This window comes from Aythya ferina, assembly GCF_964211825.1.
Source record: "Aythya ferina genome assembly, chromosome: 26".
NCBI classification, from domain to species: Eukaryota; Metazoa; Chordata; class Aves; order Anseriformes; family Anatidae; genus Aythya; species Aythya ferina.
The window spans coordinates 1,112,482-1,134,255 of NC_140324.1; the positions used below are offsets into that span (position 1 = coordinate 1,112,482).

The following is a 21,774-nucleotide window of genomic DNA, read 5'->3' on the forward strand; positions in this document are numbered from 1 at the left end:
TGATGAGGGAAGGCACTCACTGAGGCTTCTGTGGAGCCATGACAGCTGAGGAGCCCCTAAGATGGTGAGGTGAGCACTGCCGCTGCCCTGTGGGCAGGCAGGGTCTGAAGCAGGGACTGCTCCTTCCTGGCATCCCTCAGCAACACAGGAACATATATGGGAGGTGGCAGAGGGGGGGGAAGCATAAGGAGTTGGAAGCAGGTGCTGGGACCTGGTAAAGAAGGCTCTGCTAAAGGTGAGTTGAGGCAGCCCCAAATCTCTCTGGACCTATTTATTTAAGCCGTAGCAACTTGTCCTGCTTTTTATCCAACAGGGGATCTTGCTTCCTGCATTCATCACATGTGCACCATGAGTCTGCCCTCTTACTTCCCCATCACATCTCCTTAGCAGGTCTCTGCCTGGCTACCATCTCTACCCCTCACTGACGCAGCCTCCTGCACGCGTGAGGCGCTCACCGCTTCAGTTTCTGTGTGACTCAACACCTACAGTAGTTTCTTAAATTTCAAGATCGGAAAGGAGGCCACCCCCCTTGCTGCCACCACCAGGGCTGACGAGCGTTTTGGTTGTAAATGCTAACGGGAAGCTCTGCGAAAGCTTGAAAGCAGCTGTGCCGCCAAAGCCACCTGACCCCTGCGATGCCGCCTGCTCTGCCACTGCCTGCCACCTCCTCTTACGTAATCACTGCATGACTCCAGCTTTCCTGGGACCTCGTTATGCAAAAAAGTTAAAAAAAAAAGAAAGAAAAAAACAAAACCAAAAAACAACAAGATCCTCACTGACCCACTGACATGTTTCTCAAGGCAGAGGTGTCACATGCAAGTGAGTGCTGAGCCAGCCTTTGGAAGAAGAGCTCGTCATCCTCTCACTCTGCTTGGGCACTCTTGGGCCAGGAGCTGGTGTCAGACAACCCTGGCTGCTGCATCTGACCCACAAGGTGAGTCCTGGCCAGGCGATGAGAGGGAGCTCAGGCACCGGGACTTCTTTAGGTGCTGAGGGGCAAAGAAGGAAGCAGAGCTCCACCAGGAAACCGTGCCTGTGCTGGTCCCTAGACCCTGCTGGCCATTCTGAAAAGTAGGTGACTTTCAGAGTGGAAATTGCTAGCTTCTTGTTTTGTTTTGTTTTTCTGTTTTATTTTTTCTCTTTTTTCTTTTTCTCTCTCTCTTTTTTTTTTTTTTTCCAATTTTCTCTTTTTTGTTTTCTCTTTTATTTTCTCTTTTATTTTTTCTTTTCGTTTCTGTCTTCTCTTTCCTTTCTTTCGCTCTTCTATGTATTATATCTATGCATACTATGCTTCCCACTCCATCTGTCCCCAAATCTGCCTTTTTCCAAACTCCCTACATTCAGCACTCCTCCCTGCCAGAACACCAACACCTGTTTGTGGACATAGATGGGTACACATACACTCACTATCTTGCAGTGCCTGATACCTTCCTCCTTAGTTTCTCTTCCCATCTTTGGTGGGGAGTGATGGAGTGGTTATGTTTGTGGATTTTGTTGTATGGTTCTAATATGTTTGCCTCATTGTTGCACTCACATTTTTGTTGCCTGTTCTTGAGCTTGCATTTGCCTGTCTGTGAGGGTAAGGAAGAATTTATTTCTTGTATTGAGTAGATTTTTGTTTCTAGAGCATCACCTGGCATGTCTATGGCAGTCAGCACAGTGGTAGAACTTGATAACAATACGGTGAATGTTAAGTGCTGCATTTGCAGCTCCAAAGAGAGGGGTTGACACAGAGGAGCCATAGCAGAAAGGTAGCTTTCTCAGCTCCCACCCCGGCAGAAGGACTCAGCCAAAGTACAAAGCTTTACTAGCAGAGATGACAAGGCTGAGAAAGGCAGTAGAGTTGGCCTTGGTGAAACCAGCGGTTATTATGGAGTGAATATTTACCAAGACCAAGAACAACTCCTGTCATGGAAGACCCTGCACAGTAGCTGTACTTGCTCAATTTTGTATTTTAACCATGCCTCTGTTTTGAATTTCCTAAGCTGGTGAGCTTGCATTGACAACACAACCAGATACAAACATCTGGTTTGTATGTGTTTCAACCCTTTTGCTTCCATCTCCCGCCTCCTCATCTTCTCCTTCCTGTGACTCTTTTTCCAGTTTTTTTAAATGCTTGAGTCCCTACCTGCAAACCTGTTCTGAAAACCCCATCCTTTATTTCAGTCTACATAATTGGCCTTTCCTTTGCTTACTCCATATGGGGAAGATAATGATGCATACGCCCTTTACTATGTCCATTGCCGTATTAGAAGCACAGAGAGCATAGATAAAAAATTCAGATGATCCAGATGTTGAAAACTGTGTGAAAAATCATTAATACTGTGTTGGACTCTTTGTTTCTTTCTGTCATTGCTCAACTTTTAACGTGGTTTCTTCAGTTCACAAACTTCTGGGGACAAGCCTTTTCCTCTCTTGCTTTGAAAAAGCTTTTGCATCTCATTTCAAAGATGGGGAGGGGTTGTCATTTCCCTCTCTACTCTGACTTCTCCTTTTGAAACAAGTTTGAGAAAGAAAGAAAGAAAGAAAGAAAGAAAGAAAGAAAGAAAGAAAGAAAGAAAGAAAGAAAGAAAGAAAGAAAGAAAGAGAGAAAGCAAGCGAGAGAGAGAGAGAGAGAAAGAAAGAAAGAAAGAAAAAGAAAGAAAGAAAGAAAGAAAGAAAGAAAGAAAGAAAGAAAGAAAGAAAGAAAGAAAGAAAGAAAGAAAGAAAGAAAGGAAGAAACTATTCCAAAGGTGGGGAATTTCTATATAGGCAGGTGTCAGGTGATGCATATTTATTATACCTGAAGAAAGGTGTAAAGCTACTGTGTTTTATTTCTGAATCTTGTGGTGAAGTAGTTTTGGTTTTGAATTTTAAAGCGGACACCTGTCATGAAATTTTTATGTGAAGAAAGGGAGTATTTAGCAGCCATTTTTCTACCCAGGATTCACCATCCTTATTTTGTGGCAGCAAAAAAATAATTTTACAGTGAAGAAGATAAAGCATGAAGTATTTTAATTATATTAATTAAAGAGAGGAAAGAATGCCATAGTCATGAACTTAGAAGGTTCACAGACTTCCACTTCAAGGGCAGTCTTTGGTGCTTGAAGCAGTTTAAAATGGCGGGGAAATCTGCAGCCAGAGCTGAATATTACAGAGAAGTAAGAACAAAGACAAAGGCTGGACCTCGAAGACACTTTTCCTACTGGCTTCCAGTGAACTCCAAAACACAGCAATTCCTCTCCTGCAGGTGGAAGTATCCCCAGCATTTCTTGTTAACTGTGCTTACCATCCACTAAACTACAGGGCAACTGGGGACGTGCTGCCAATTGGTCTTTTGAGGTGCTACAGCAGAGAGGTCCTGCTGTCTTGGAGTAATTGGGACATCTATCACACAAGGGTGCTCCCTCAGGTTCCTCGAGCATCCCTTACCACACAGAAATCATGGTGCGTTCAAATCTTTTCAGGTCCCTGTAATAGCAGTAGCCCTTTCTTTGCTTTCTGTCTAACGCAAAAATAGGTTTCTTTTCATACTTTATAGTCATCGTAAGTTAATATGCAGTAGATAAACCTCTAGAGAGAAAAGCTGAGTTGCAAAAGAAAATGAAACTGCCATCCTGAATTCTGTGGAATTAACCAAATTTCCCCTTCTACATAAGGGGCAAGATTGTAGATATAAAATGCAAGTTATTGAGACAGTGTGTATTAGTTGAAAAAGCAAGTGACACTCATATATGACAGAGATGTGTATCTATCTGGATGTTGCAAATCTGCCAAACCTCAATCTGCTGTTCATAATCGCTTGGTTATTTATATAAGCAACATAAAATGCAGTTCCAGCTAGAGTCTTGTTACTGCTAGCAGATACTTGGTAATAGTAAATCAATATGCTGAAGAACTCTTTCTGAAGATCTTTTTTTTTGGTGAGATTACCTGAAATGTTCTATCACTAAATAAATAAACTAAGATTGTGGGAGGAACTCAGTTTTCTCTCACATTCAGTGACTTTCAGTACCAGTGGCATGTGCTAATCTGAAATACAAAAAGATAGCTTTTTTCCTTAAAAGTCAAATTTGCAAAATCTCCTTGGATTTGAGCATTTAGCAGAGCACTTTGATGAGGTTTACAAAAGGATTTAAAGTATCAGCTCTAATCTTTTTTAATGTTCTTTCATACTTCGTGGTGTTACCTCCTGGCCTTTGGATACCTATTCCACTTCCTGCACTCACAGTCCCTGTACCTGATACAGCAGCTCACCTCCATTCCCAGTTGGCTCTGGGATTTCTTGCATCATAAGACAATTCATATTTCCAGTTCCTTGCATTTAAAGAGCTCATTAAGTTTCAGTGAGATTTAGGTACCTACATCACTCAATAATTTTAGAACATTGTAGATGTTGTAGATATAGATCGTAGATATCTGAAACTGCTACTACAGACGCACATCCCATTTACTTTCTTTGTAGATTTGGCTACTGAATTTCACAGGTTATTTTTGAAAATGGGAGTAAGATTGTTTTAGTTGTTTTTGCAAGTTGTATTTTTTGTCATTACAGATTTTAGGAAGCAAGATTGGACTAGCAGAAGCAATCAGTTCTCAAGGTTTACTCTTCATTTATGAACATTTAAACTAACATTACCTATATCATAATGTGAATATGTATTGTTCGACAGTATATTAATAACTATGAAGACAGGAAAGGAAATCAGCTCTCGGGTATTTTTAGACCTTACAGATTACAACTGGGTATTTTTTTTTTTTTTTTGAATTACTACATTCAAAAAGCAATGACATACTAGTGACCCTAAAACTGTTTTTTAATGAGTTTTACTGACAAATAATTTTGACTGAAAAAGTGGGAGCTGCTTCTAGGAACACTAAAAATGCTTCTAAACAACAACTACTTCAGACTTGCAAAGCCAAATGTTATGAATTTTCATTTCAAACAATCATTTTCATGCAGAAATTAATCAGTTCCTTAAGAAAGAAGAATGGTTAACTATCCTGAAGCATTTAATTTCAGATAAAAACAAAATGCTTTCTTTTAAGCCCATAGAAACAATTTTGCAGATGTTCAGATCGGTCATGGAAAGAACTCTGCGTGCATCTCGCTTGTAGGTCATTCCAACATGAGCTGCAGTTTACATCTGTAGAGGGAATTCAGGTATATAAAATAAATAAAGAGGGGGACAAGAGTCATGCAGACAGTGTAATGAGATCAATACTGTAACTTCAGAGAGAAGAAAAACAATTTTGTATAATTTTTACATTCCCAGCTAAACCGTTTCTTCTGCTCTGTATGGCTGATACCTATACAACAGAAGTCAGACCTGGGAAGCAGGTTTGTGCCTCCTATAGAAAGGTAATAATGATATCTGTGAGCAAGTTTTGCACCCTAAGTCTTTATGGATTTCGTGAGACTATTACATGCATTTTCCTTGCTGTGTTTACTGATGAAACATGCAAAATCAAGTATGTTATGATTTCAGAGGTTTGAGCAGAATAAAATGTGAAATTTGAGTTTGCTGCATTCTTTTTAGTGGTGTGGAGGAGAATGAAGCTTTGAGTGAATGATGATGGTCTGTTCATGTGTAGCTGAAACATATCTACTCTCCAAGACTACTCTACATATAAAGTGTGAAAATTTTGAACAAGATTAGTTTTAAATCCCTTCAATGAATAATATCAAAGAAAGATTAGTAGCCAGCATTGCTTTGACAGTTCAAGGTTTAAAGAGAGTATGACAGTAAATAACTCTCTGTTGACTAAGAAACCTATCAGAAGGACATGAGAGGCATAACAGAAGGCTGGAACCTCCTGTTACTATTTGCAACAAATGCCATTTCTGTCTCATACAGAGTAGAAGACTTAAAAATTCTGAAATACCTAGATATGGTCAATTTTTACCACCATAACTTTTAAATTTCCTGTGCTGTGGCTTATAAAAGGCTAAATTTTGTGGGAACATTCAAAGATTTGTCAGCAGAAGGAAAGTACAGTTCATAAGTGTATTACATGCTAGTTATTGCATATCTAGCATCTCTGCTTATGAGAAACAGTTATTGCAGTAACTAACTGTAGTAAGGCTTCTATGCCAACATCAGTGGAATAATTTGCAGGCACCAGGCAGTGCTTCAGAAAAGACTAACGACTCCAGACTTTGACATTTCTCTTGCCAAACTTAAAAGACTTTGTTTAATAAAAACACTATTTAAATTCCAACATCCTTTAAGATGTGTGAGAAGTGCCACCCTCTAGTAAAGAGGCTGTAAATCATAAGCTATTTTATGAAAAAATTCTAGCTTTTACTTAAAAAGGTGTCTTCTTCGCAGCATGTTTTTAGAAATTTAAGAATTTGTTCCCTCAAATCAAGTGATGCTAAGAGGTAAAATCAAATTGTGAAGAGCTTTAGTTTTGTTCTGTTTTGTTTATGGGGTTGTTTTAGATGTTGTTGGAGGGACGTTTTCCACCTGTCTTGGTTTTGCATTCAACACTGATACAGTTTTAATCCTTTGTCTGCATCCACAAGAACTAAACATATTTTTCTGTAATCAAAAGCTGAGATTCCTGCCTAAGGAGGAAACTACTGCTAGAAGAGGCTTTCCAGAAAAACAGCAAATATCATGAAAATCCTATTAAGCTTCATAATTTTTCATCTGGGGGACACTAAAACATCTGTCCACCTGCAAGCAAGGACCCCACAACCCAGCTTCATCCTGCCCTGCCCTTTTCACTGAAATACAAGCCTGTAGAGCATACACCAGTTTTTGCTGTTTGCCCGTTCACACTCCTTGAAATTTCACTCAGTTTCCCTTGGCTGCAGTGCTGTCCTCCACCTCCTGGCTAGGTTGCTGTATAGTAGTGGTTTGACGCATGCTCTTGCTCTGCTACTATGTCAATGCGGTCACGGCAACTGGGGGTGAAGTGTTGTCCGAGCATCAGTGCTCGGGGAGGCAAGGACTGTTCCCGTGCTCCTGGGCATCTCGCAGACCAAAGAGCTCCTGGCAAGAGCAAACACACTGGTGAGTACGTTGTGTCTAGCTGAAATTTGTGCAACAAATTCTGGCTGAATTTGTGTCTCGGTTCCCTCCTTTTTCAAACGTTTGCAGTAAGCCAGATAAGATGCAATTAACAGCAGAAAGTCAGATAAGATGCCATTAACAGCAAAATTTAGCTTAGTGTTTTGATAAAGAAAGGTATCTTTATTTTCTTGTGCGGTCAAGAAGTTTAAGCAGAAATTCCTACTGCTTTGGTCTAGCGAAAGCGTACCATGTATAATAATGTTGCAAGGAATGACCCAAGGGATGGAAAAGATCATTTTGTATTTGTATTTCCATTTTCTGTACAAAACATAATAGCCTGGCTGCGGTTTTCTGTTGCTCTGGATGAAATCTGGAGTAGTACAGAGGCACTCCAGGTTTGTCTCTCTACAGTAGCTTCATGCAATACTAGCTTAAAGCATTATCATCTTTTCATGTGATTTTAAAAAGAATCTGCAGCAATCAGTTTTGAGCTAGTAATATTATTTCTAGGACTGCACCAGGTGAATTTACATAACCATTTCACTTCAGTTACCCAGAAGTATGCGTTTTGAATCTGATAAAGCACTGATAAACACCCTGTTTCTTTGGGCACAGAAAAACTCAATGAGTTGGGACTGAAATGAGGAGTTTCATCTTTAGTAGAAGTGGGTTTGCCACCAGTTCTGTATCTTATAGAAACTGAGGCAGAAGGTGGCCGATGCATGACTCTGCCTTGCAAAATCTTCAAAAGTTTCATTTATTTCCTGTGATAGCAGAGTGAAAGGGAAACCTCTGATGAAAAATCTTGATATTAACAGTTAATGAATGAGAGACGTGATCACGTTCTGCAGTGGGTGCCCTTTGCACACACTTCAGAGAGTGGAGGAGGCCCAGCAGCCTTCAAGACAACCCAGTAGCGATGGCTTATTTCCTTTAAATAGAAAAAGGAGAGCTTTTAGACAGCATCAGATCCTTTGACAGGACTACTGCAAAAGAACACAGGGATGGGGGTCTTCCTGCCAGAAAACAATGAGAAGGCACCATGCACAGAAATCTGTGGTCCTCACTATGCTCCACTCCTGATCGGCTAGTTCAACACACCTTAGCGAAAATGCTTTCTATTTTATGAGTATCAATTTATCAATCTGAAACAAAAGGGTAAGCAATTAAATTAGTTTTATTTGGGATCTTAAAGAAGTTTTTTAAAAGGGATACTGTGATTGGTCCTGCATCCCAGAGGTACTGGGAGAAGGAAAAGACTTAGAGAGCAAGTGGGAGAGCTCAGTTGAGGTTTGTTTACTTAAAACAAAATTGTTTCTTCGGACTGGAATGTAGGTGACAGCACTGCTAGGTTAGCAAAACTGTGGCACTCTGCTGCGTACATGTGTCTCTGGCATGAAAAGGTGAAGAAAGGAGTCAGAAGTATCAGCTGCAGGAGAAGGCTTTCTTTTCTTATGGCTGGTGTTTGCTAGGGAATGGATTTTGAAAATGAGGGGGGGGGTCCTTGTTTTTAGTAGGGTTTGTTTTGTTTATCCTCCTAAAATACTGTTGATAATTCTGTGACAGTGGTATCTTCACAGTTTCCATGGAGTGGGGGATTTTGTCATTTTCAAATGATGGCTCAGAGTTTTTTAAATGGGGATTTCATATGTTCTGAAGACTTACTAACCATGGCTGATTACGTCTAGGAAAGATCAGAAAGGTGTTGAATTATTTTCTGATGTTTCTTGACTTCTCATTTCCAAGACTGAAAGCCACATACTTGCAAAAGTCAGTGGCAGCTTTGCTTAAGTCAGCATTTCTGGCCTCGTCACATAAAAAGCTCTTTGCCTACGCTTAATTTTAAACACACTCTCAGGACTCATTGATTTTGTAGCCTGCAACGACATTCTTGTGCTATGGGGAGGAAGGGACTTACCTGCTGGTTTGGTCTGCCTCTCATTTCTTCCTCTTGATGAGGCATTGCTATAACATCTGGGGTAACTTTCAGATAATTATGAGCTTATCTTCATGAATTGATCTTCATTTTAAAGAAGCTGGTGTGACAGCAGTTTTTGTCAGATTCAGTATGAACCAGATGGAATTTTCCATCCCTGGGTAGGGCAGAGTGAGGTGGAGAGCAGTGCAGGGCTGCGCGTCCCGCAAGCTGCACGTCGCTTGTGGACATCCACCTCCAGTGCCTGCCAGGCTGGCTCCCAACAGCAGTGCAAGCAGAAGACCTGCTCCAGAGTTACACCAAGGTAAATGCAGCCCCACCTTCCTGGTAGCATAGAAGGCCACATAAAACCTGCACACACAAGAATTAAGACGTTCATACCCACCATACACACCCCTGCATGGCATAATCTTCTTATGTCTTATTTATTGCTTTACTATAAGTGATGTAACACAGATTTGATACAGTATGAGGTCTGGTCATGCAAATTGGTGTTCTCTGACTGTGCTTCTGCTTGCTACTGGTACACAAGCTGCAGTAGTAAATGTGGCTGTGCCCTGGTAGTGTAAGTGATCTTGTTGACATGAGTTAACTTGAGGGAACTCTGGTCTGTCTCAGCATCACTGCATCCAAATGAAATAGCTCATATATCTCTGTGCTACCATGCACTGTGTGGTGCACAACTGGCAAGTGAAAAAGGTACAATTCAGTTATTCATGCTTTATATGTTCCTGGAGCAGGGTCTGCCTATTAGGTGCTGAAACTGAAGGAATAAGACAACTAAAACATGTCTAGAAAATACTCAGATCTAGCCTGTCTTTCAGCTGTAGTCTGCTTTCTCAAGAATGTTTCAGTTGTTGTTTAAAAATATCAGCAAAAATGTTCTGAACATACTGACTGATTTTGTACCTTCTGCTGAAACACATGAGTTTCAGAATCCCATCTTTCAGAATTCAACTAAATTATCCCAGCCAAGCACAGTCTGCTGAAAAATTGATGTTCTCCACCCAAACAAACAAACAAAAAAGTTTAGGCTTCCTTAAGCATTTTTAAATAAAAGGAGTTTCTTTAAAGTGGTTTCCTGGGGGGAAAAAAAAATAAAATAAAAAAATAGAACATTTATGCAGTTAGTATAATACTGCGCTGTGGTGTGATGGGTGCAGGTGTCTTGGAAGCAGGGACAAGCTGGATGGAACAAACTGTGGAGATTTCTTTATTCACCAGCACCACACACCGAGGCATTTGCAGACCAAGAACTGCAGAACTGTAGCTTGCAAAGAATCATAAGTAACTTCATGGTTTTAAGAGTTTTTCAGAGCATTTCCAGTCTTAATATCCGTTGTAGGCCCACAGTAAAATTTCGAGGTCAGTTTGTTCAACATAGAGCAATACCTGAGCTAGCTTTGAGGCTAGTTACCATGGGCAGGGCAGCCTCCAGATTGGTACGGGCTTTTACCACAAGTAACGGAATCGAGGAAGATTTATACAGCAGACAAGCTGTAAGAACCTGCACTTTGGCTCCAGGTAGTTTGGTAAATTTGTGTAGGTTCACATCGCTTGAAGTCTCATACCTCAAGACCAAAAGACAAAACTACAAATCAACCCTAACACACCGTATTGTGATTAAGACCCAAAGGCAATGTTTTAATCTCTCTGAGCCTAGAATTTTAGCACACCAGAAAGTAAAATACATCTTTCAGACCCCTGAAAATCAAGTTTTCTTCTACAGACTCAGAGACTGTGAACAGGTTTTAAAAGTGATCAACTCCAGAGAATCCTTACAGGGTCCTGGAATCTGATTTTCAAACAAGCACCCTATTGAGTACAAAGCTTCTGTGGAAACCAGGCTTTAGAACACCTGGCCCCTACAGTGAAAATGCTCAGTTTTGAGTCTCTGTAAAGATATCACAACTGACAGACTTGCAGCAACATTTGGCAGTGTTAGCTAACAATCACTTGTTTGTTTTCAAAACAGATATGCAGCAGATATATGGCTTTGGCATATTCTATTTGTTCCTTTGACAGTTTTGCTTTAAATTTGAGTGTAAAGCTTCACAAACAAGAATGATTCTGCCAGTATCAACCACAGAAGCAGTCATCCTGAAGCTCAGGAATGCAGGGCGGTAGCCTCTGCTCTGTTTTCTCCCTCTCTGTCCACTTCAGTCAACAGACCAAGTCATCTCCCATTGAAATGCAAACAATGAGTAATATCTATTCCTCAATAGCACCTGCTAACCGCTGCTTTAGTGTGAATGTGAAATAATCAGGAATATGAGTAATTAGAATGATATCCTTTTATCTTGAATAGGCTGGTAAGTTTAGAGAGCATTGTGAGATACTACCAAACCACAGCACAAGCAGCAGAGGGGACCGAAACTTGTTTACTAAGGTGCTTACAGTGCAGTGTTTGTACCGCATAGTGTTCCTGCTAGAAGTTTTCAGGAGGTTCTATTGTAAATCGCGCCATGTTCACCAGGGCCTGTTTATTATCTCGTTTTATCAGTGTACGTTCTGAATAATTCCTGTGGGTTAGACACTTTAAGCAGTAGACCATCTTGAGATTAACAAACGAGTTCTGATTTAGTTTAAGCTGACATAATTTAAGAGTGAAAAAAATGGGTAACTGTCAAGCTAATTTATATCATCATAAAACAAGGGCAGCATGACTCAAACTTTGTGTTGATTTAAACTCCTTCAATCCTAAATTCTGTTCCCAGTTTAACTATGGTAAAGTTAGAGTAAACTCCAGTGATGTTTCTGTGGATTGCCTCTTATGTACACAGGCGCCGAATCATGTGCAGTAAAAAAGTTGGAAATAAAACTTTGATCTGAAAATTTTCAATGGAGCAGTTAATTGCATAGCAGAATTATGTGTTTATTTAAAAAACAACAACAACAAAAGAGTGGAAGCTTTCTTCTTCTTTTTGTTGTTGTTGTTGTTATTTTTGTTTTATAAGTTATAGTTAAAATCAAGTAAAGAGTATATGCTGAGATCGGTGCATGTCTTGGGAAAGACTTCAACACTACCACGACAAATGAATTGTTTTGAATTACTTTTTTTTTTTTTTTTTTTTTTTTAATACTACACTTTCACTTCAGAGTAAAGAAAAGAAATCTCTAACAGAGAGGAGTTATACTAAGTAACTAAGTGCACTTCTAAATTACACAGATTTTTCCTTTGTAAAGTAAATATATGTAGATTTATACTTGGGCTTTAATTCCTGTATTCTTGGTTACAAATAGCCCTCTCAGCTCTGTTTTTAAATGAGACCAAGATCAAAAACATAATTGATGATTGTAGATATTTATGTAGAATTTGTGATTTAATTAGGGGGAAAAAAGTGGATGATTTAAGAAAAAGACTGCAACTTACAGAAAGGGAAGACATATGAGAAATGGTAAATCTAGATTTGTACATCAAAAATTAGTAAATTGAAAAGAATAGAATATAAATATTCACTTTATTAAAATGAATGAATTTAGTATGAGATTTGGCTCATTCTCTGTTCTAATTCAAAGAGAAGATGAGTGACCCACAGCTACAGTTCTATTCTACAACTGCTATAACACTCACTGGAAATTTATATAATACTCAAATTCACCCAGTATTTCAGGGTATAATAACAATTAGATTGTGTCAGTTCAAAGATCTGCCTGGTGCGATCTTTTTGATTCCACTTTTATTTTTGATTGACACACTATCATGTGTGTCAATGAACTTCACATTTAAATTTTACATTGCATGAAAACGTGCTTCCTTTTCTTTTGTTGATATCCACTGCCCGCTAACTCCAGCACATGATCTTTATTCTTAAGAAATAATGAGTTAGCATTGCTGTATACAGAAACTATTTTAAATCTAAGCCTGTTCTGGTTGCCTTTTGCTGGAACTATTCAAATTTTATTGCATCCTTGGAAAAAAAGAATGAAATAATTTGAGAGTTGAGGGCTTAATTTATGATCACAAAAAAGTGAGATTCACCAGTCTTTTACTGAGGCAGTGTGTTTTGTTTAAAGAAAAGTGTGTATCATCTTGTATATCTGCAGTGAAACAGTTCCTGTTAGATACGTATTTTTGGTGGAGGACTTTGTACAGCCTTCTAGAAAGAACAGTTCATCAGAGTCTGCTCTGAGCTGCTGCTCAGGTTGGAGATAAGAGAAAGAAGAAGAGTTGCGTCTGAACCAGACCTCTGGAGCCTGAGCCCTACCATGGCCTTCTGTTAGCAGATTAAAAGCCATTTTACCAGAAGTGAGGGTCTTTCAACCATGTTGAGTGTATGCACGAAAACTGTAGTGTAACATGCTGATGTTTTCACGGACATGTAAATGGTTTAGCACTGGCATTACACTAAGACATTACATATTCAGCCCTGTGCAGCTGTGAGCGTCCTGTGCAGCTATGAGCATCCCGTGCAGCTGTGAGTGTCCCCTGCAGCTTTTCTGTCCCATGCAGACTCAAGTGATAATTGAGATATTTAGTCCTGGAGGCAAATCCTTGCTGAGTTCATCAACTTTTCTATCCTTGGACAGCACCGAAATTAATCAGATGCATTGTAGAGGTGGTAAGGATAGTTTTTAAAGCATGTATTTAAAAATCTTAACATAAAAATGTAGCTTGCTTTCTGTCTGCTCAGACAAGTAGGAGACTAGAAATGTTGTTGCTCTGTCCAGAGCATTGTTCAGAAACATGCTCTGTGTGAACAGAACTAGCAGCTTTAGTGCGAGTTAGAAGTGAAAAATTAAGGAATAACATCACTGTTTTCCATTTTTCCGTGCTTTCTCTTCCACTTAAGATGCAGATAATATGTAGCATGTCTGTTGTCCTTCCAAGACTTAAGCATATCAGAATGTCATTAAGTGATTGCCACAGAAACAATAGATACCAATGCACCTTATGAAACTTTTGTTGCATAATGTACATGACCAGATGTACCATCATTACTAATATTAATGTTTCCACTTCTTGTGGCTACAAACTGTGTGACACCTTGTGTGCTTGGTTGATGGAGTCTGCACTCATGAAGACTCCCAAGACAAATATTGTGTGGGTATATGTGTGACTCTGTGGGCTGCAGACATAAATAACAGGTAGACTTCAGGCTTTGTGGCCTCAGACTCAATGCTTTCACATGTTGGCCCAGCTAGGCCTTCATTCCTTGCCCTTAAAAGGCCAGATCCTGCCTCCGATAAGAACTTCCCCTACCTCCCACTTCTCACTCAAACAGTCCCCAAAGCCTCCCCGCCTCCAGGTAGGTACAGCTGTGCCTCTGGTCTGACTCCTGCTTCTTCTCCTGGACTCAGCCCTCACTTCTCGCTGCTTCACTCCCATCTGCTTCCACCTGGGCAGTATTAAGTCATCAGGAAACTCCCACCTTGGTAGCATGGATCAAAGTGTGAGGGATTAAACAAATGTGCAAAGCGTTGAACATCTCTGTGCTGAGATGAATTTGTTGGAAGAAATAGCTCATTTTTTTGTTGCTTTTTTGTTCTGTCTCATAAATACCTCTTTTGGGTCCCTCTTACTTCCTGTGATTCCCAGCTATGTTGAACAATGAGTGTTGGTTACAGCAATCTTGAAACTTCTTATAGGATCTCATAAGGACAGGCACCAGGAGCAAGAGATGGACAGGGAAAAAACAAGCTACTTTGCCCAATGTGGGTGATAAGTTTAAACAGTGAAAAAGCCACCTGTTCATCTTTGACTCATTCAACAAAGAAGTCACGTCAAATACCAACCTGAAAAATTCCTGGTAAGTGATTAAGCCCTGAAACAATAGCATATTTCTGCCTCTTGACGCTGTCAGAAACCACAGGTACACTCATTGAAATTCTCCCTTTGATGCTTTGACATCAGGAGTAATTTTGATCAAAAACCAGAGAAATTACCCCAAACATATTCACGCTAAAGGAGATTCTTTGTTTTGGTCTGTAGCTGCTCTCAGAACCTTCGCATTGTGTTTGAGATGTCAAAGAGTTACAGCTAAATTAAAACAAATGCATTCCAAATGTATTTAATTACCAAATCACACTGATTCAGAAAGAGAGTACTTTCCTGGAACTTGTCCTGATTTAAACCAGAACAGAGTTCTGGTCACGCTGAACAAACTAGGACAGCAGTTAGATGTGGATTTGTCTATTTTACAGGTCTGCATTGTGCAGAGATCATAGTAGATGACAACCTGACAATACTGAAGGTCTTTAAATCTGTGAAAATAAACAGCAGATATTTTGCCTGCAAGCAACAAAATACTTAATCAAATAGTTTCCGCAGAAGATTAGCATTTTTAGGCTCATTGTTCACATTTCTGCTGTATGATATATATTTAACTCTTTGTGTATATGATGGAACTCCTTCATCTACACTTACACATTGCTTGATTTTTGAAATCCTCTAGTGATCTTTAATGCCTCACTGTTGAGTGCTATCTTGAGATACCTTAAAAAGGAATATGGTTTTCAGTGAGTACTGTGCAAGAAAACAAAGATTGTGGTGCTATGCAAATAAGCAAAAAGAGTATTTTGCTTCCAATCTTTTGTTCTGTTTATGATTTCTGACGTTGGATTTTTAAGAAATCAATAGTCACTCTTGGAAAACTAGACATTCAAGTGTGGTCTTTTGCATGATACTTGGAAAGTGAAGAACATTGGAAATTTTCAAAAGACTCCAAACATATTTCAAATGGACAGTGTTTAGGAATTGTTTATGTTTTCCACCGATACATGAACTTTTCTGGCTAGTGTTGATGTGAATGCTTGTAAAGAACAAAAGAAGTTCCCAATCGTGGCTCTTTATCGTTTCTGACTCTGTAGGTCCTTCACTGAATAAGTTCCCTTCTGTATTCTGAGCACCACACCATCCCTGCCCAAAGTGACGTGCCCTCAAAGATTGTGAATCACATCTTTCTATTTGCTTGTAGCTGGTTATCACCAAGAAAAGAGCAAATCATGTCACTCATGTAATTAATTGATTTAGTAAGAATGTTGGTTAATAGTCATGCTGATTATTAGAAGTGTTGATTTTCAGAAAGGTCTATCACATGACAGATTTTCACAAGCTTACAGCATCTGATGACACTAACATATATGGCCCAGGCTTTCTAAAAGAGTTTGCCTTCTCACTTCAGCCATTCCTCTGAATCTGGCCATTTAATCTGATTCCTAAATAGCTGTTTGAAAGACAAAAATGCTCAAACTGAATGTTACTGGCTAAAAACTAAATAATGGGTGTTAAGCTGATTTTGTTTCCTTGGAGTTCTGTCAATTTTCAGACAGAAGTATTTTTTTTTTGGGGGGTGGGGGGGAGAAATTTTTCAGCTGAAAATGTCAGCCAGCCCTCCTCTCCCCAGCACTCTGACCAACTCTGCCAGGAACCTTGGTGATGTTCTGCCCGTGACTCAGAAAAGCACTTTGCAATTATATAAACAGTTACTATTATTGTTCTAGCTATGTGGCAAACCGTGAGAGCATTGCAGTACTAGTGAAGTGTACTGCAACCCACCAGACAATGTGGAGGGCATCTCAGCCATTTTTTGTCCATTGCTCTTTGTGGGTCCCAACATGATGTAGTCACAAAGCTAAAATGAGGGGCCTTAGGGATGGAAATATGGCAAATACCTAAGTTTTGGTGCATTAATCAACAATCAAAGTGGCTGCTTCCTGTGGCCCAGCTTTTTATTAGAAGGGACCTAAGTTCTGAGAAGTATTTCAGTGGAGCATTTCTGAGCTGGATCTTCCTCTGCTCCTTCCCTATCCATCCTGTAGAGCTGTCATAAAAAACTGTCTCCTCTTGATACCACAAAGCAGCTTCCCAAAACTTCTGTTAGGCTCACAAAATGTGATTCTTCTCACCTGACCTAAGGTACTTGGAGCTCTAAACCAGAACTAGTCGCTGGGTTCTTTTATAGGCAGTAGACAATAGGCCGGGGAGTTCAGCTGATAGTATGTGAAACCTTCAGGGTGACAAGCATCTCATGCTAAGCTCCCTGTCTAGATGTCTGTGAGGTACAGAGGGTGTTTGATGGAACTACATGCAGGTCCTTACTTCTAGACATTGACACTTGATCAACACAATCCCTCCCAGGGCAGGAGGGCTGAGTTGATTTTCCTGGAAGATCCCTGTGTTACAGCAAGCTTACAGTTTAGATGGGGATGTGCAGTGTGACAACTGTCTGCAGTTGTCCTGTGATCTCTTATTAATTTAATTTTCCAACATAGACTGCACCACTGGTCTTCTCTGCTAGCTTCTTCCTGTAGTCAGCAATGTACCATGGTCACTGTCTTCAGATGGAGAATTTTGTGGACAGCTGTGCCAACAGTACAAGTAGCTTCTAGACCACACTTTCTGTGTTCATCCCCGGTTGCTTACAGACCTATCAAAATAACATACATCCTCAAATCCAGCTTTCCAGAATAAGACTAGGGGTTTTGAGGAAAATTTGGGACTGAGTAGCTGCACTTGATCTGCAGTCCTGTTTCATCCTACTGCCTTGCTACTAAGGCATATGACTAAGGCAAATCAGTTCTCTTTCCTGAACCTTCCTTATCTGTAAAACAGGGGCAAGGAGGCTGACTTCCTATGCAAAGGCAGTGGGAGATCAGTGGGAGATTAGTAGTATGTGCGAGCAATTTTTGATATCCTGATTGAAGTCAGGCACAGTGTTTGTGATTGTTCACGGAGTCAGCAAAAAGTATCCTCTTTAACTCCCTCAGTTGTACGCGTTTTTTGGGTACACCATGGTGGACTTTGCAGACACTGCTGAGGTTTAAGTGCATCGATGAGTTCACTCTACTTGGTATTCCTGGTGTGACTAACACAGAAAAAAAGTTGCATGACTATGTTAATTTATTTACTGCTATTAATTAATAGCATATTTAGTGGTAATAGCTTTATGTTTTAATTCTGGCAGAACCGGAGTGGTATTGGCAACCATGGACAACTACATGACACCACTGAGCACCATCAGTGACCTTGCGCTTCAGCACAGCAAGGAAAAGCTCCTCCACAGCAAGGTGAGAGGGCCCTCCCGGCGCAAGCGGGAGTTCATGCCAGATGAGAAGAAGGACAACATGTACTGGGAGAAGAGGCGCAAGAACAATGAGGCAGCCAAGCGCTCACGGGAGAAGAGGCGTCTCAATGACTTTGCCATGGAGAGCCAGCTGGCTGCTCTCAGTGAGGAGAATGCCATCCTCAGGACAGAGCTGCTGTCCCTGAAGCTGCGCTTTGGGCTCATCAGCCCAGACACCAGCACCTACCAGGGCCGTTCCCTCCAGGACTTCCTTGGAATTTATTTCAGAGGGCACAAAATAGCCTCCCCATTCCCTGAGGTGGAGCCCTTTGCTGGAGATTCCTGCCTCTTCACAACGAAGAGCTTTGTGCCAAAGGTGCTGGAGCCAGCTGATTTTTCATGCAAAACCTTTGACCCATCCAGCAACATCCTTGGCTGTGATGCAAAGCCGGTTCCTATGAACACACCTGACCTTCAACAGCCAAAGAGACTTGATTCAGCCTTCAGATCCACAGTTTGCTCTCCTTTCCTTGATTACAGCTGCCCCAACAAATATTCTTTCCATTTGCCTTTCTCAGGCAGTGCCTGCTTCTTGTCCCCTTCTCCCAGTCCAGCAGAGGTGAACAAGGAGAGCACCACAGCTGTCTCAGATGAAGATGATGAGCAGCAAGTGCCCAAAACTTCCCTACCCCCATATAGCTTGCCCTGCCCTTCAGAAGATCATCCTAAGGGCCGAAGCTATTCTGCCCTGCCTCACAAACTCCGGATTAAGACCAAAGCCCTCAGTGGCTCAGAGGAGAGTGGCCTGGACTCCCGCTGAGGAAGAAGAGGAAGAGCCTCCTTGGGGGCTGATGTGAGACCTTCCAATGACATGAAGGGTTTGGAAGGAGGGGGTGGGAGGGAAATGGCTTATGTTTCAAAGAAGGCAATAATTTTATCTGTTTTGCATAAATGATAAAGGAGTTTATAGAGCTGGGCTGCATTACTACAGCACAACTGCAGTTGGTCATTACGTCGATGTTCCTGTATGGGACCTACTAGACCCCACAGTTGCTGGGTGAGTATGTCTCAGCTTCACCTGGCTGCTCTGCTCAGAAACTGAACTAAAATTTGAGGTGTGAAGGGATCAGAGGCAGGAAGATGCTAAGACAGTGGAGGTGGTGCCCACACCATGTAATGCAATAGTGTTTCCACAACATGACTACAGCTTCTTGGTGTAATTCCCTTTTAAATTGACCATTAAAATTCCATTTTAATTCCCTTTGCTTTGTCATCACCTTCATCATCACTAATGAAGCTAAAGTTTTAATTGTTTGTGCTGAAACAGTTGATGGAAACAGTTTCAGACCCTCCAGCTGTCTGGAGCAAGAAAAAGGAATTGTGATAAAAAGAGAGAGGTCTGAGAGCAGAACCTGGTCCATTTTATTCTTGCTTTGTCATAATTTATCTTCAGAGGCAATGAAGTCTTTTTCTCTTTGTCTAGAGACAGTGTGGTCCAGAAGATAGTTAGTTTCATTTGTCTTTGCAACAGTTATCTTTGAGGACTAAATATTTCTTTGTTTTTTACTAAAATGCAAAATATATCTTAGTTTTACTTCTTTCTTTGTAAATAAGGCATTTTCAGAAATAATACTTCTATATTTGGAAGTTGCCTTTATAAAACATACTCTTAACTTTAGCTGAGTTGATTGAACCGTTTCCTTATTTTGAAATGAATCACTTACAAATATTTTTTTTAAAGAACAAAATCAATATATTGTTAGCACAATTGTTAACAAAATGAACAGAAAACATTTCAACATTTTAGATTTTCTAATATTTAAAAAAAAAATATTTTACTGGCTTTAAATGCAAGTGAGCATCTCAGTCAATACCTGTTTGCTTATATTACTCAAGGTAAATCTTGGCTGGCCCAATACCGGGTTCACATTGGATGAACTGATTGATTATTTCCATTTACCACACTATGAAAGCTGGAGAAACCAAACTGAAGACTTAGTACAGAAGATTCCTCTTGTGCTTCAGTGCCTAGCAGATTTGCAGCACTCAGAAATACTAGAGGATTATAATACTAGAGGGTTATAAGTGTGGTCTTTTGGGTCCCTGCTGGCACAGAGTGTGCAGCACCACTGTAGGAGCTGCAGATATGGAACAGAATGGGCTGGACTTTCTAGAAACTGTAAAGGCCACATTGCTGCTTGAGAGACCTCCTGGATATGTAGGCACTGATCTCCATCCCTGGAGGAAGTACCTGTGGCAGGAAGGGAGAAGTCCAGCACGCCCTGTGAGTGGGTTACCTTTTATGGGGATAAGGCAACCAGCTCGCTCCTGGCTCGAGGCTCCCCTGTGTTGTCTGGTCTGTGGGAAATGTTCCCTCCCAGCAGAAGTGTGCATGGAGGTGCTGGGAAGCATTGGCAAAGTAGCTGCCTTTCTTGTGGAAAGTCCTTAGTTCTGGTACTGAGTACTGAAAGTACTCAGAACCAGTACTCAGTTCTCCTGCAGTGCTTCTGCTCTGACTCCAAGCATCCAAGGTCTGTTGTTGCTGGGACACTTCTACCATTGTTTCCACCTTAGTTATCTATTCCTGGTGATGGGAGTTTCCACCCTGTCTCCCAGGAGACTGCTCTGATCCAGATCTCTATGGATATCACTTGGATATCAAATGCATTCAGGTTCAGCCCCATTCACTTTTTAAAGCATTTTGCTCCCTTTTACCTGTGTACGCACTGCATGTAATGTATGTATGCCCTGGGGTTTCTGCTTGGACACTTCCCCTCTTCATCCTGCCTTCCTACGACTTGGCTTTTGGGAAAGTCTGCACTGCAGCCATGGCAGTGAGTTGGGGTAGCATTGTTCCCCTGACTGACTGAACCCTGACCATGTAGCACAAGCCTATCACATCCATATTGATGGAAAAGCTGCTCTGCCTGCTCAGCCCTGCTGGAAAACAGACAGTGAAGGTGGGAGCTCAGCCTCAGCTTAGATGCCTGGGAGTCTGCTTCGCTGGCTCTGCTGTTCAGAGGACTGCCCGGTACTGCGACATGTCGCACTGTTTTCACTAGCATGTCAGGCTCTGCAGAATAAGGACAGCTGTCAAGAATATTTTCCTATAAAACATTTTTATGGCTAACACCAATAATGCACCAACAATAAGGCAGTGTAAAAGGACAAGAAATGCTATCTGACATGGGATGTAGAAATCCCTAATATTGGTTTGGAAAAGAGGTCCCTTATTGGTGGAGGGGAACTGGGGCTGCTGGGGCTGTTCAGCCAGGAGAAGAGGAGGCTCGGAGAGATCTTATCAATGTCTGTCAATAGCTGAAGGGAGGGCACAAAGAAGATGGAGCCAGGTCTTTTCAGTGGTGCCCAGTGCCAGGACAAGAGGCAGTGAGCACAAACTGGAACACAGGAGGCTCTGTTTAAACATCAGGAGACATTTCTGTACTGGACAGGTGACTGAGCAGTGGCACAGGCTGCCCGGAGAGGTTGTAGTTTCGCTTCTTGGACAGTCCAATGAAGATGGTCCTGGGCAACCTGCCCTGGGTGGCTCTGCTTGAGCAGGAGTTGTACCAGAAGTCCCTGTCAACCTCAACCATTCTGTAACTCTGTGATTCTATAATGTAAACTGTACACAGGGTGGTCTGGGCAGAAGAGGTGTATCAGCAGGTTATGCCTAATAAAACTCTGTTTCCAGAAGCTATGTAAAGTGTATTGGCCTGTCTGTTGGGATTGTGTCTGTAATGAGACTTCCTCCTCGGGAGCAGCCAGCGGGATAGATGGAGGTAAGTCCTGCTCAGAAGGAACAGGGGTAGCTGTTGGGAAGGGCATGGAT

At 41.1% G+C, this 21,774-nt stretch overlaps 1 protein-coding gene across 4 annotated transcripts; it reads left to right on the top strand.

Moving 5' to 3' along the window:
* Nucleotides 1-563: 563 nt before the first annotated feature.
* Nucleotides 564-21,642, top strand: NFILZ (NFIL3 like basic leucine zipper). Of its 4 annotated transcripts, none has more exons than XM_084499162.1 (3): nucleotides 564-934; nucleotides 14,527-14,687; nucleotides 17,844-21,642. In XM_084499162.1, the coding sequence occupies exon 3, from the start codon at nucleotides 17,866-17,868 to the stop codon at nucleotides 18,760-18,762; it is 897 nt and encodes a 298-aa protein (XP_084355288.1). In that variant the 5' UTR covers nucleotides 564-934; nucleotides 14,527-14,687; nucleotides 17,844-17,865; the 3' UTR covers nucleotides 18,763-21,642. The 4 variants fall into 4 exon arrangements, with proteins under 4 accessions (XP_084355288.1, XP_084355291.1, XP_084355289.1 ...); XM_084499163.1 differs by lacking the exon at nucleotides 564-934 and adding an exon at nucleotides 961-1,071; XM_084499165.1 differs by lacking the exon at nucleotides 14,527-14,687.
* Nucleotides 21,643-21,774: the final 132 nt, after the last annotated feature.

Coding starts and splice junctions, on each gene's coding strand:
- NFILZ (XM_084499162.1), top strand. CDS start 17,866: ATGGACAACTACATGACACCACTGAGCACCATCAGTGACCTTGCGCTT.